The 12,500-nt window shown below is 48.2% G+C and overlaps 2 protein-coding genes across 2 annotated transcripts in view; both read right to left on the bottom strand.

Moving 5' to 3' along the window:
* The window catches only part of phldb2b (pleckstrin homology-like domain, family B, member 2b), a gene marked incomplete in the record, with an annotated part of 51,250 nt that extends 45,021 nt beyond the window's left edge, over positions 1-6,229 (bottom strand). Inside the window, 2 exon segments of the mRNA XM_062521857.1 lie at positions 1-67; positions 6,001-6,229. The exon segment at positions 1-67 is cut by the window's left edge and continues 2 nt beyond it. Of these exon segments, the coding sequence (XP_062377841.1) occupies positions 1-67; positions 6,001-6,024 (91 nt within the window).
* A 4,768-nt stretch (positions 6,230-10,997) lies between these two features.
* plcxd2 (phosphatidylinositol-specific phospholipase C, X domain containing 2) overlaps positions 10,998-12,500 on the bottom strand; it is an 11,008-nt gene continuing 9,505 nt past the window's right edge. The window contains exon 4 of the mRNA XM_062521570.1: positions 10,998-11,429. Within this exon, the coding sequence (XP_062377554.1) occupies positions 11,276-11,429 (154 nt within the window). The 3' untranslated portion in view covers positions 10,998-11,275. The remainder of the gene's footprint in view (positions 11,430-12,500) is intronic.

Here is a 12,500-nt window from a genome sequence, read left to right on the forward strand (position 1 = left end):
GTGGACTGGACGGGTCCGGCTGGTCCGACTCTGGCTGGAGTCTGTCCTCTGAGTCGGCCTCTATGTCCTGCAGAGGAAAGGGCTATTTAGACACGCAGGGCATAACAGAGACGAGCACTAAAACAGGATTATGTTCACACACACTCACACACACACATATATATATAGACAGACACCCACACAAACTCACACAGAGACACACATGCACACGTATATAGACATTCACATAAACACAGACACACAGACGCACATAATCACACACACACACACACACACACACACACACACACACACGTATCCCAGCTGCTCCAGTCCTGTGTGAGCGTTGTGTTCATGTGTGACTGCAGATGGCTGATATCGTCTCCTTCAATCACTATTCCCTCCAGGCAGATTAGCGCTGACACAAGCCATGACCAGCCACACACACACACACACACACACACACACACACACTCTCTCCCAGTCATGACCAGTCAGATCCACACCATTAGCAGAGTCTTGTCCCATCTAAATGGGGAATGAATAATTGCGCTAAATGACTTTCAAGTGACTCACTGACCCACTATAAGCACATGTGGTTCTTTCAAACACAGACAGACAAGGGAGACCCAGGGGGGGTGTCGGGGTGTGTGTGTGTGCGTGTTGGGGGGGGGGGGGGGGGGCCTCGTCAGACGTCAATCCGTGCAGAAACGCCAACTCCCCACCACATCTGAGCTGATACGGGGTGGAATGCCAGCGTGTGAGTGTGTGAAAGTGTTCCAAAATGCAGAAGAAAGGAGGAGGGAGGAGGGGGGGGGGGAAGACACTTTTTGAAACGAATCAGGAGGGTGGGAGGACTGGATAAGAATGTTCCGGGCCTGAAGTTTCCCACGAGGCCGTGTTTGGCATGTCATGCCAGTCGAGGGGTGGCGGAGATGGACGGCCCCTTCTTTGGTCCGAGCACTCCGTAGCCAGCGGTTGCCATGGAGAAGGGAGGCGAACGCTGGGCAACCATACTGTTACATCTGTGTGAGTTGTGGCCTTGGGCTGAGGATCCAACACACACACACACACACACACACACACACACGTACATCTCCTTGGGCTGAGGATCCAACACACACACACACACACACACACACACACACACACACACACACGTCTCCTTGGGCAGAGGATCCAACACACACACACACACACACCTCCTTGGGCTGAGGATCCAACATGACTTTCCCCTCTTGTAAATCACACACACACACACACACACACACACACACACACACACACACACACACACACACACACACACACACACACACACACACACACACACACACACACACACACGCGCGTACGTCTCCTTGGGCTGAGGATCCAACATGACTTTCCCCTCTCGTAAATCGCAGTCGAAGACATGGACCTCTGCTGTCCTGCAATTTCACTGAATACCTCTGTAGCTCAGCACTGTACTGTACAGTTCAACAGAACTGAACTGAATGAAATAAAACGATGTGTGTATTTATAAACACAGTGAATGATTGTGCCACATCTGATTGTGAATGATTGTGCGACATCAATTGTTCTTTTTTCCCTAAAAGCCATCTGTCATCACCTACAACTTTACTGGATCCTTTCTCAGGGAAGCTTAGGACTACTCTGGCCAGGAAGAAAGCACAACTTCCCAAAAACTCCCAAAAGAAAGATCTGATTTACAGTTGAAGATTTGCCATTTCTCTACGGCCAACAGAGAAGTTATGAACTCGTAGGATTCTCCATACTTGAGTGCAGAACAGCGAGGTAATGTCAGGAAACCTGCTCTCTTTAGGATATATTGACTCTGAGCAAGTCTAAGCAGGAAGCTAGAGGTCTACCAGGAAGGGCCATATCTCTTGGCCTGACTACAGCCCTAGCTGGAATGTCCAAGTTAGAGTCATTTAAATACAAAGAGGCATATTGCTCACACAACAGGGATGGGCATGAGGGGAAGTAGGCCTACTCAGGATTTGAGGTTGAAAAACAAATAATTCTCCCACCATATTAGGATCCATGAAATGATCTTCTCCACACTATGTGGCGACATACAGAAGGAGGAAGCATGTAAAGCAGCTTTTGCCTCACAATATTCAACCAGTTAACACATTTCTAGCTACTTAGCTTCCATTAGCTTCCTAACTAGTTAGCTTCCACTCATAGCTTACTAACTAGTTAGCTTCCATGAATTTGTGAGGTAATTCTTACAGTTACAGTAGCTTGCAAGATTTAGATAAAACATTTTATTACATCTTTAACTAAAAAATGTAAAGAACAAGATACACAACAACAATTTTAGTGAGAAACATTTGTGCAACATAAGTGGCCAAGTGTTTATTGCACATTCACCAGACACACTGCTCTCAAATGGTCATGTCAGGATTTGTTAGAAAGGTGCCAAACCAGAGGTGAGACCGTGGGAACAAATGTAGGACTGTAACGGAAAATAGAGCAGTGGCCTAACAGAGGACAGTTAAAGGAGTGAGATGGGGGGGGGGGGGTCAGGGGGAATGAGAGTGCTAAAGGAGTGAGATGGGGGGGGGGGGCAGGGGGGAGTGAGAGAGTGCTAAAGCAGTGGGTCAGTTGTGGATGGAGAGATCAGCCGCCGAATGACACATGCGGTCAGATCTCCCGCCAGATCTGGTCACCCGGGCAACCCTGCCAATCAGCGAGGCGTGCAGACGGAGCATCTCAGCGCTGGTCAGAGCTGATTAAGGACTCAGGACGCCATTCACATGACGCCACGGAGTCTTGCTGCTGACCTGTGAGCTTATTGGCTGGTGTGGACGGGAAGAGACAGCTCACAGGCAACACACACACACACACACACACCCTCCCACCTCTCGCAGTCCTCAGTCCAGCCATTTCCTTGGATTCAAAAGCCACTTCCTGTCTGTGAGATCGCTGTTTTCCAAACACCCTGGTGTCCTGTTGCACACTGCCGTGGCGTCAGCCTGGTCACTTTAATCAGCCAGATTAACCTCCTTTTGTCACACACTACACACCACGTCTGATTACTACGCTCTCAACAAACACACATTTCCCTAACGCAGCTTCATGGCGTGGGCCGTCGTTGAAAACGTATGTGTAAACAACGCTTGGGTTTTGACCTGAGCGTGAGCTTCAGGACCGCTGCTAGAGGACCGCTGCAATTATGGGAAACAGAAAGTGGGTCAATGGCTCCTCACAAGTTCAGGTTGAAATTCAGGCGCGCATAAATACCTAACTCCCCCCCACACACACCCTACACACACGACCTCCATACACGACCCCCCCCCCCCCCCCCCCCCCCGCTGGCCTGGCCTGGCCTGGCCCTCTCCCCAGGTGGAGGAGACGTGTGTGTAGGGTGTGTGTGTGTGTGTGTGTGTGTGTGTGTGTGTGTGTGTGCGAGACGTGTCCCAGCAGGTCTTGGCATCAGCTCTGGCTTTGGAGGTGTACTCAGGTATGTCGCCGTGGGATACGAAGGCTGCTGCGAGCCACATTCCTGACCCCGCAGCTCGATGTCTATCAGCCTCCAGGGAGGATCTGGTTCCTCAGGAGTCATGGAGGTCCTCGGGGTCCATTATACAGATGATGTTCTCTCTTCACCCCTCCTTCTCTCTCTCTTTCTCTCTCTCTCTCTGTCTCTCTTCATCCCTCTCTCTCTCTTATTGCTCTGGCAAGTAAACCTTAACAATTAAGAATCTAAGAATCTCTCAATGGGGGGGAAACCACAGCGAGTCAGACATGTCTGAACGCCTGCAGCCACATCAGATGCGTGTGTAAGGTTTGTAATACAGTGCGTAAATTAAAAAAAGCTCCTAAGTGCAGATGTAAACACAGATCTGTCCCAGTGCTGCCGCTGTGTGTGTGTGATTTGGTTCTTTATTGGAACAAGACAACACACACAGCCCCATGTGCTGCTCAGCTCAGCTCAGCTCTGCTCTTCAGGCTCTTTAGGGTTGTTCACAGTCACGCCACATCTGATGCGGCCGCGCGGCGCTGCCATGTCTACAGACAGATGCACTCGGCGCGGAGCGGAGGGCCTTCCAAAGGAAACGGCCCCAGCTGTGGAGCAGATGGAGCCATCAAAGGGACAGCTGTTGAAACAGCGCATTCTTGATTAGGCCCATCACGTCCCCACTACAGACGGCTGGAGCGACACGCCGAGGTGTCTTCAAAAGGTGCCAAAGGCTGAGCAGACTATAAAGAGCGGAGATCGCCTGTGACTCGCTTATCACCAATTTCACTTCACCTCATGGGTTTTGATTCTTCTGGCTCGACTCTGACAATAACCTTCAAAAAAGACCAAGGAATGTAGTACATACAGTTGGCAGAGTTTGATTAATTAATTAATTAATTGATTAAACATAAGTTCTTCTGCTCATGATCATTTATGAAGCTATGTTTCATTTCTAAGTTTATTTATTAGTGAAAGCTCACATCTTGTTTGAGTTTGCTTGGAATGTATGGCCTGTCTAGTCTGAATGATAATGCAGTGACGGGGGGGGCTCTTCTGGAGCGAGAGGATCCCCACGGATGAGTCCACCCTACACAGTGTGATGCTATCTCTCTACAACCCCCCCGCCCGCCCACACACACACACACACACCACCACCATCTCCCCAATCACTGTGCCAGACCAGCCTGTCACATGTGACAATGACCTTATTGTTGTCGCGGCGCCCTGGTTAACATGGGATCCCTTTCTACACGCCACACATTTATGAGGGGTGACCCTGCCCCCGTCCCTCCCAAAGACACACACACTTTTTCTCAGCCAGCTCAGGACCTTTGGTGAAGACAAACCCCTTTCTGTTCACCGTCCTTGGCCCGGGAGGCCACTTTCGCCCACCAAAGCCAGTATGAAACCTTCTGTTCCAAACAAAGAGTGGTTAGGAGTTTTTTCAGCGTTGTCTTTTCCTGCAGAAAGGAAATATAACTAGCCCAGTACATAGAGTTTTTTGTCCAGTGGTGAAGTTTTCCATAATGTCTGCTGTTTTATTTTTGTGCTTGCACCTGCTATTGTTCTGAATGATTTTTTAAACCCCACAACCAATTGGTTAAATAAGCAGATCTCCAGTCCAATGTAAACAATTTAGAGGATGTGGGCTATTTTAACAGCTGTGTGTAAATGCAGCCATATATTGCATAATATAAAATGTACATTACATTAGGTAAGCCATGGAGACGGGAATACCATATGCACATATTTTATGACAGCAGGGAGAAGGAAAACAAAATGCTGCACATGGGAACTAGATGATCACTGGAGCTGGTGTGTACCCTATACTGTGTGTTCCTGCCGTATTTAATGTTCATGTTCAATTTGGTATGAAGACATAAAGGTTGCATATGCTTATCTCTCTGCTATAGGCCTAATACCTTTTTTGGACTTTATTGCACCTCTTTGTAAGAAAGTAGCAATCAAATCAAGCAAAAATAATGGGTCACTTTCTACATAACGTCTTTGGAAATCCATTCCAGCTCCTGAATATCACAAAGTTACAGAGGATGAAGAACACAACTGCTATGTAAAACTAAAAACGTTATGTCCTTATTTGTCTCCAAGATATTCCCAAAAGTAGGCTATCCTTTCTCTCCATCTGAGATAAGACACCTATCCGGGCCGATTGCACGGCAGCGCACGTGACGTGCCCAACAGACACAACACAGCAGCCTCGGTCGTGCAAGGGCTTGCAGGTAGCACTCGGTCTGGGCTATATTGGCATGCGGCGTTTCCAATAATACAAACAATGCAGTCTTTGTTTCTTCTAGAAAAGCACGTACGCTTATTGAATAAGGGATAATGGTCCTTAAGCCGATGCACATTAAACAAACGACAACGAAGAAAAAAACTAAGAAAGCAAATTCGGATGTGACCCACTTATATTTACTTATACGCAATATGAAAACATCGTTTTCATCTAAAGAAAACGTTTAACATCTAAACAAATAAGCACAGATGTTCACATTCACATCTGCAGGCTCGTTAATGTTATTATTTCTTACCATTACAGATAAGAAGTCTGTCATGTTCACATACAACGTCAGAACCACTTTCCGAGGTGTTCAGTGAAGTTTCCGAACTTCAGTCTTGAAACTCTTGAAGTATTCCAACGTTGAATACGTCCTGTAGAGCTTGTTATTATGAATCTAACTCAGTCCCGGTAAAAGAGCAAATTACTGCACAGATTCATTAACTCTTTCCACCTCTTGAGGACCAGAGGCTCAGCCCTGTCCCAGCACCAGCGGTGATCTGCAGAGAAGAATGCGCAACAGCTGGAAGGGGACTTGGGAACGACTTGCCGCCTGCGCAGTGAGAGCGGAGAGTTCAACCGAACGATGCTGACAGAGAGGCTAAAATTAAATAAAGGTAATGCGGAGGTGTTAACAACATTGACACTGTGGTTAAATTATTCCCCTTTTCACTAAATGGTGTTCAGAAACCATCGTGAATGGGCACATGTGATTTCAGTTGATTCTTTATGTGCTGGTCGTGGTGACCACTGTTGATTACACGCTTGCTTCCCCTCGGGACAAACACCGGTGTGGAAACTTGAGGGAAATGCTCTCCCCTTTTGGACCGCAATTGTCACATTTAGGGCCTTTCCCTGGAACACTGTAACCACTTACCGTCACTGTAATATGATAGGGCTGCAGATCATTTTAGTAAACATAGTTTTGGGCAATACAATAGGCACTATGAAAGTTATTTAACTCGTATAAGGATCAACATTTGTTTTCAGATCTTTAGAGGATTTAAACTTCCCAAGTTAAATTTAAACATGAACTTACTGGCTTGTGGACCCAAAGACATACGACTAAAATCATTCAGAACAGGAGGGGCTCACAGGAAACACCAGAGTGACATCAGATGTTTTTCTTTGATTGTTGATCACCATGGGAGGGGAAAAAAGTATTTTTTTACAACACTAGCGCTGAGTGAGACCTGTGTCCCTTTCCTCTCAAAACAATTCCCCATAAGGCCTTACTCCACAATGGCTGCTAAGATAGAGTCGCAGGACAAGACATTGCTGGCCTAGATAAAGGCAGATCAAACAGTAGGTCTGTCCACACTTTCTTTTTTGGCTCCTGCAACACCCCACCAGAATGGCTGGTGGCCTTCCACAGACTTTGCCTGCAATTCAAGTGAAAGAAAACTAGTCGAAGACCAAGAATTTGTGCAGATACTGTTCCACTGGATTGGCGTATTGTGCAGAATGTGTGTGGTCTGGTCTCCTAACCAAAAGAAATGACACTGTGGGAAAATTGAAAAGAACACTTTTTTGGGACATTACACAACGATGGCATGTGTAACGTAGACGGATCATACTCATATGCTTCTCATTTAAAAACGTATTTAACACATCATTGTTGTCATGAAGGTGCGGTTTGGCCACGATCCCTTTAGGCCACGAAGAGAAGAGAGATCAAATGTGAGTGAAAATACTATGAGAGAAAGGGCTCAAAACGCATGTTTTCTGAAATGTTTATAATCTGTAAATCATACGTACATTTCAAATATCAGTAAGGAAGATGGTGATGGCTTCATCTCATTCTGATCAGTGAACTGAGGTGAATTGTTTGGAATGCTGAAATAATAGCTCTGGAGACAGTGAGCACGTCATTCATCAAGTGAACATGCAAGACCTTGTTTACCACCATCACAGACACACTGAACGTACTGTAAGACGTCAGCCAATCAGATTGCACTTTGCATCCTCAGTTTCTCCATCATAAGACGGTCACTTCACTGACCAAACACTGAGTCAGAGTCAACAAACATCTAAATCACGGCGAGTCATTGCGTCCGCTTCTTGTCTGTTTACCTACCAAGCGTGGCGTGGTGCAGGACCTGCCCCCCCCCCCCCCCCCCGCGGTCACTCATGCACGCCTAACAGCACCATCACCAGCTACAGTGTCTCTCGTCTCTGCCTGCGGCCGGTTCCTGCGGGTCGGGGACATGCGGCCGGTTCCTGCGGGTCGGGGAGATGTGACCACCTGGCCCCAGCTGTCCCCTCGTCTGTGGCGTGACGTCTTTGTGGACAGAACGCACAGAGCGGTCAGCTCTTTACCCTTTACTGCGCCGGTGAACGCACGGAGCGGTCAGCTCATTACCCTTTACTGCGCCGGTGAACGCACGGAGCGGTCAGCTCATTACCCTTTACTGCGCCGGTGATCTGCTGGACAAACAGAGCGCAGCGGAGCCAGGGGAGCGCGCGTCTGGAGGTGCAGATGGCCGGCCGCTGCTGACCCATGGAGCCGGAGATCTCCTTGGAGACCAGGAGCACCTACTGGAATCAGCACACAGCCAGAGAGAGAAGGAGGAGGAAAAAAAGTAGGAGAGGAGGAGGAAGAAGAAACTGAGAGAGAGAGAGAAAGAAACGAGTAAGACAAACAAACGGAGGAAAGGGAGACGTCTGACTCGGTCCTGTACAAGCGTCCAAGCCCACAAGCCCATGGTGTGGTGTGTGTAATTACAGTGCAATTAGCGTCCCTTATATAACGTAGTGCCTCTCTGGTCCAGGAACAGCGTCAACATCACATCACATTCTTTTACCATCACGGCCCTGCAGAGACCCACGAGGAGCGAGGAGGGTGACGAAACAGAAAGGAATGAACTTGCCCTTTCTCTCACTCTCACTCACGCACACACGCACACACGCACGCACGCACACACACACACACACACACACACACGCACACACACACACACACACACACACACACACACACACACACACACACACACACACACACCCGCACACACACACACACACACACACACACACACACACACACACACACACACACTCTCTCTCTCTGCAGTCTGTATCTTGCACAAGGGAACACAGCCTTTGGTGCAGCTCTGCCAGTGTGGTTTTTGGATAGCAGCACTCCGAGAGGCAATCCAAGGACAACACACACCAACTCTGTGCCGAACAGAAACAGTCGAGTACATATGAGGCAAACTCACTACTGGGCTATTATGGGTGAAGGGACAATATTTGGACTACTTCTCCATCTTGGACACACTCTATGTTTAAACTCTTTATAGGAGCACTCGAACTCCGCGTATTCCATGCAGTATTCTACAGGAATGTGGAAATAATCAGCCAAATGGATTGAAAGCAGTCCAGGGTTTAGATGTGGCTCTTCACTGGAGGAGCATTCTTCCTTAATGCTCATGTTATGCGACAGCTTGCCTTGATGCATGTTAGTGTGGCTCTCATGGGACTCACGGCTCAGTCCATGCGTGGGACTCCTTGGTCACCCTGAGCCTGTGTAGAGTGCGGAGCCAGAGAGGTTGTGGGCGGGTGGACGGGCGGGTGGGCGGGCGGACTGCACCCGCCTCAGGTTCTCCTCAAGGTCTCTTCCTGTACTCTGCTTGCGTGTCATTGTTGCTGCTGGCTTGCTCAAGGGGCGTTTATGGAACACTTCCTGTAAACACTTTGTCCCAATACCTGATTGTGATCAGCAAGAAGGAGTTCAAAGGAGTTCCCATTATTGTCCTTACAGGTGACAACCAAGCCGCAGTGGACATGAGAGGAAGAGGACTACTGTAGCCACAGCAGCCAACCACATGAGGACTATAGCCACAGCAGCCAATCACATGAGGACTATAGCCACACCAGCCAATCACATGAGGACTATAGCCACACCAGCCAATCACATGAGGGAAACTCAAACACCAATACAGCGTTATTTCCCAACTATTACCTGCAGCTTAAACATTGATTTTGCATCATTTTTTCAGCTATGAGGTTAATGCACAGGGGCAGTTAATATGGTGTTAATATGTTTTTGTTTCTTTTAACTTGCATAAAACACTGTCCTGTGGCTTATACACAATGCGGCTAATACACAGGAAATGACTGTACTTTCATAACTCGTATTACTGACCACAAGGATGCAAATGACTTTCCAGCACAAACACAGAGCAGCATGCCACAGATCTGTCACTATATACTGTACTATACTGTGCTGTTGGATCCTGGCTGCACTCTGTGGGATTGTGAATACCTTCTACACCACACCACCCCGCACCGCACCACACACCACACCACACCACACCGCACACCTCCAAAGTGCTTATGACCAGGGAGAGAGAGTGTCTGGAGAACCATTTGAGTCAGCTGGTAGCAGCATCGTAAGCACAAGGTGTAAACCAAGATCCAACATGGTTCAGCAGATACCAATGTGTGCCACAGGACGTTCAGCAGATACCAATGTGTGCCACAGGACATTCAGCAGATACCAATGTGTGCCACAGGACGCTCTTGTTGATAGGACCCCACTGAGCTCATCACACACAGCTGAACAACAATGTGATTTTAATATCAGATACTAAAACACATGTTTAAAAACAACAATAAATAGCAATTAAAAATAATACAACTAAGTTTGTAGTGCCCTCTGCTCTCTGCTTGTGTGTGTGTGTGTGTGTGTGTTTGTGTGTGTGTGAGAGAGAGATTTTGCATTTCTTGCAATTGTTTCTTGCAATTGTATTATCGGCATCTGCCATAAGATTCACTACCATCCTGCTACCACAGCAGTCCAGAATATGAGCTCCGAGACTGAACAAGTGAAACCCTCTACAGCCCTAAGTTTTAGGCGTTAGTGCAGGAGACACTGCAAGAACAACAGCGTAAACACACACTCCTCCTAGGCTCCAGGACTAATGAACTAGTGAGTTAGTCCATGGAGGGTTAAGTGAGTTGGTTCATGGAGGGTTAAGCTCGTGCTAGTGAGTTAGTCCATGGAGGGTTAAGTGAGTTGGTCCATGGAGGGTTAAGTGAGTTGGTCCATGGAGGGTTAAGTGAGTTGGTCCATGGAGGGTTAAGTGAGTTGGTCCATGGAGGGTTAAGCTCGTGCCCTAACGCTCTCCAGTGCTGTGGTGAGGGCTCAGGAGGGTTAAGCTCGTGCCCTAACGCTCTCCAGTGCTGTGGTGAGGGCTCAGGAGGGTTAAGCTCGTGCCCTAAGTGCTCCAGTGTGGTGAGGGCTCAGGAGGGTTAAGCTCGTGCCCTAAGTGCTCCAGTGCTGTGGTGAGGGCTCAGGCAAAGCTGGTGAGTAGGTTACAGTCTCGTGCTGTCGCCCGTTTCAGATGGACGACGTAGCCCTCTGCTGACCGCCACATCTCCGCTCTCTCAGGGTTTCGTCCAATCACGGTGTCCCCTGATGATCAGCAGCGTCTCGGATTGGTGACAGGAAGTGACCCTCGGCTCCTGTGCAGCGAGTCATGACAGTCGGCAGGGGTCATGTGACTACTGGTCACCTGTAGAGGTCACCTGACGGCTCGGCCATCGAGCAGCAGGTCGTTGAGCTTGATCACGGTGCTGGCGAAGTCCGTCAGCTCCACAAAGTCTGAGGTGATGATGTTCACTCCGTCCACACCTGGCTTCTGGGACTCCACCCACGTCATGATGGTGGGCAGATTCCTGTGTGGAAAAGAGAGGTTTGCCTTTTTAAATGTACGTGTGTGGGGTCTCCTGCCTTTATGCAAATACGACAGTTGAGACTGACAGGAGAGAGAAATGTCTCTGTGTGTGTGTGTGTGTGTGTGTGGGGGGGGGGGGGGGGGATTATGAGGATTACTTTATTGATCCCCAAGGGGATATTCAAGAGTCAAGAAAATTCATGGGTAACCATGGACCCATCCAGGGATGCTGCCAAAGGTCTGCCAGCATGGGTTTGAGACAGTGGGATTTACCACTAAGACAGTGACACGACTGGATATTATTGGATCATGTGATTACTGCTCCAGTTCTCACCTTTCCCCCGCATTCGTTACATGCTAAGCAAGTGCAAATAGCCCCCAGTACATGACCATGCCGTCATCCCCATGAACATGCTAGCCAGGTAGCGCTAGATAGGTAGCGCTAGACAGGTAATGCTAGCCAGGTATTGCTAACCAGCTAGCGCTAGACAAGTAGTATCACTAGCCAGGTATTGCTAGCCAGGTAGAGCTAGACAGGTAATGCTAGCCAGGTAGCGCTAGACAGGTAATGCTAGCCCTATAACACTCTCTTTTCATGTCAGCTAAAGTGTGCAGTGAGAGGGATTAGAGTGCGTCATCATTGATCGCTGTGATTAGATTATTAATCCCATAGGATGAGATCTCCATGCAACACCATCCACCATCACCATCTTGTGTTGTTACTGTTTGATAACTCACTCACAATTGGCGAGTGACCATGTTGCCCATACATTAACTCTTTCTCCTGTATCTAGTGCAGTTGCCCATACATAGGAACTCTTTCTCCCGTATCTACTAGTACAGTTGGACTTTAGTATCAGCGAGAGGCACAAAGATGTGTTCCTTAAATCTGTGAGACTGGATTGGACCACTGAACTCAATGTACAGTATGACCGGATTGGACCACTGAACTCAATGTATGACCGGATTGGCTCTCCCGACCCTCTCTCTGCAGCCGCGTGGACAAAACCAGGAAATGGAACGCCTGAGCTAAATATTTAGCCTGAAATAACAAACAACGCAGCATCCACGC

The sequence above is a fragment of the Sardina pilchardus genome, chromosome 19 (genome assembly GCF_963854185.1).
Source record: "Sardina pilchardus chromosome 19, fSarPil1.1, whole genome shotgun sequence".
Classification (NCBI taxonomy): domain Eukaryota; kingdom Metazoa; phylum Chordata; class Actinopteri; order Clupeiformes; family Clupeidae; genus Sardina; species Sardina pilchardus.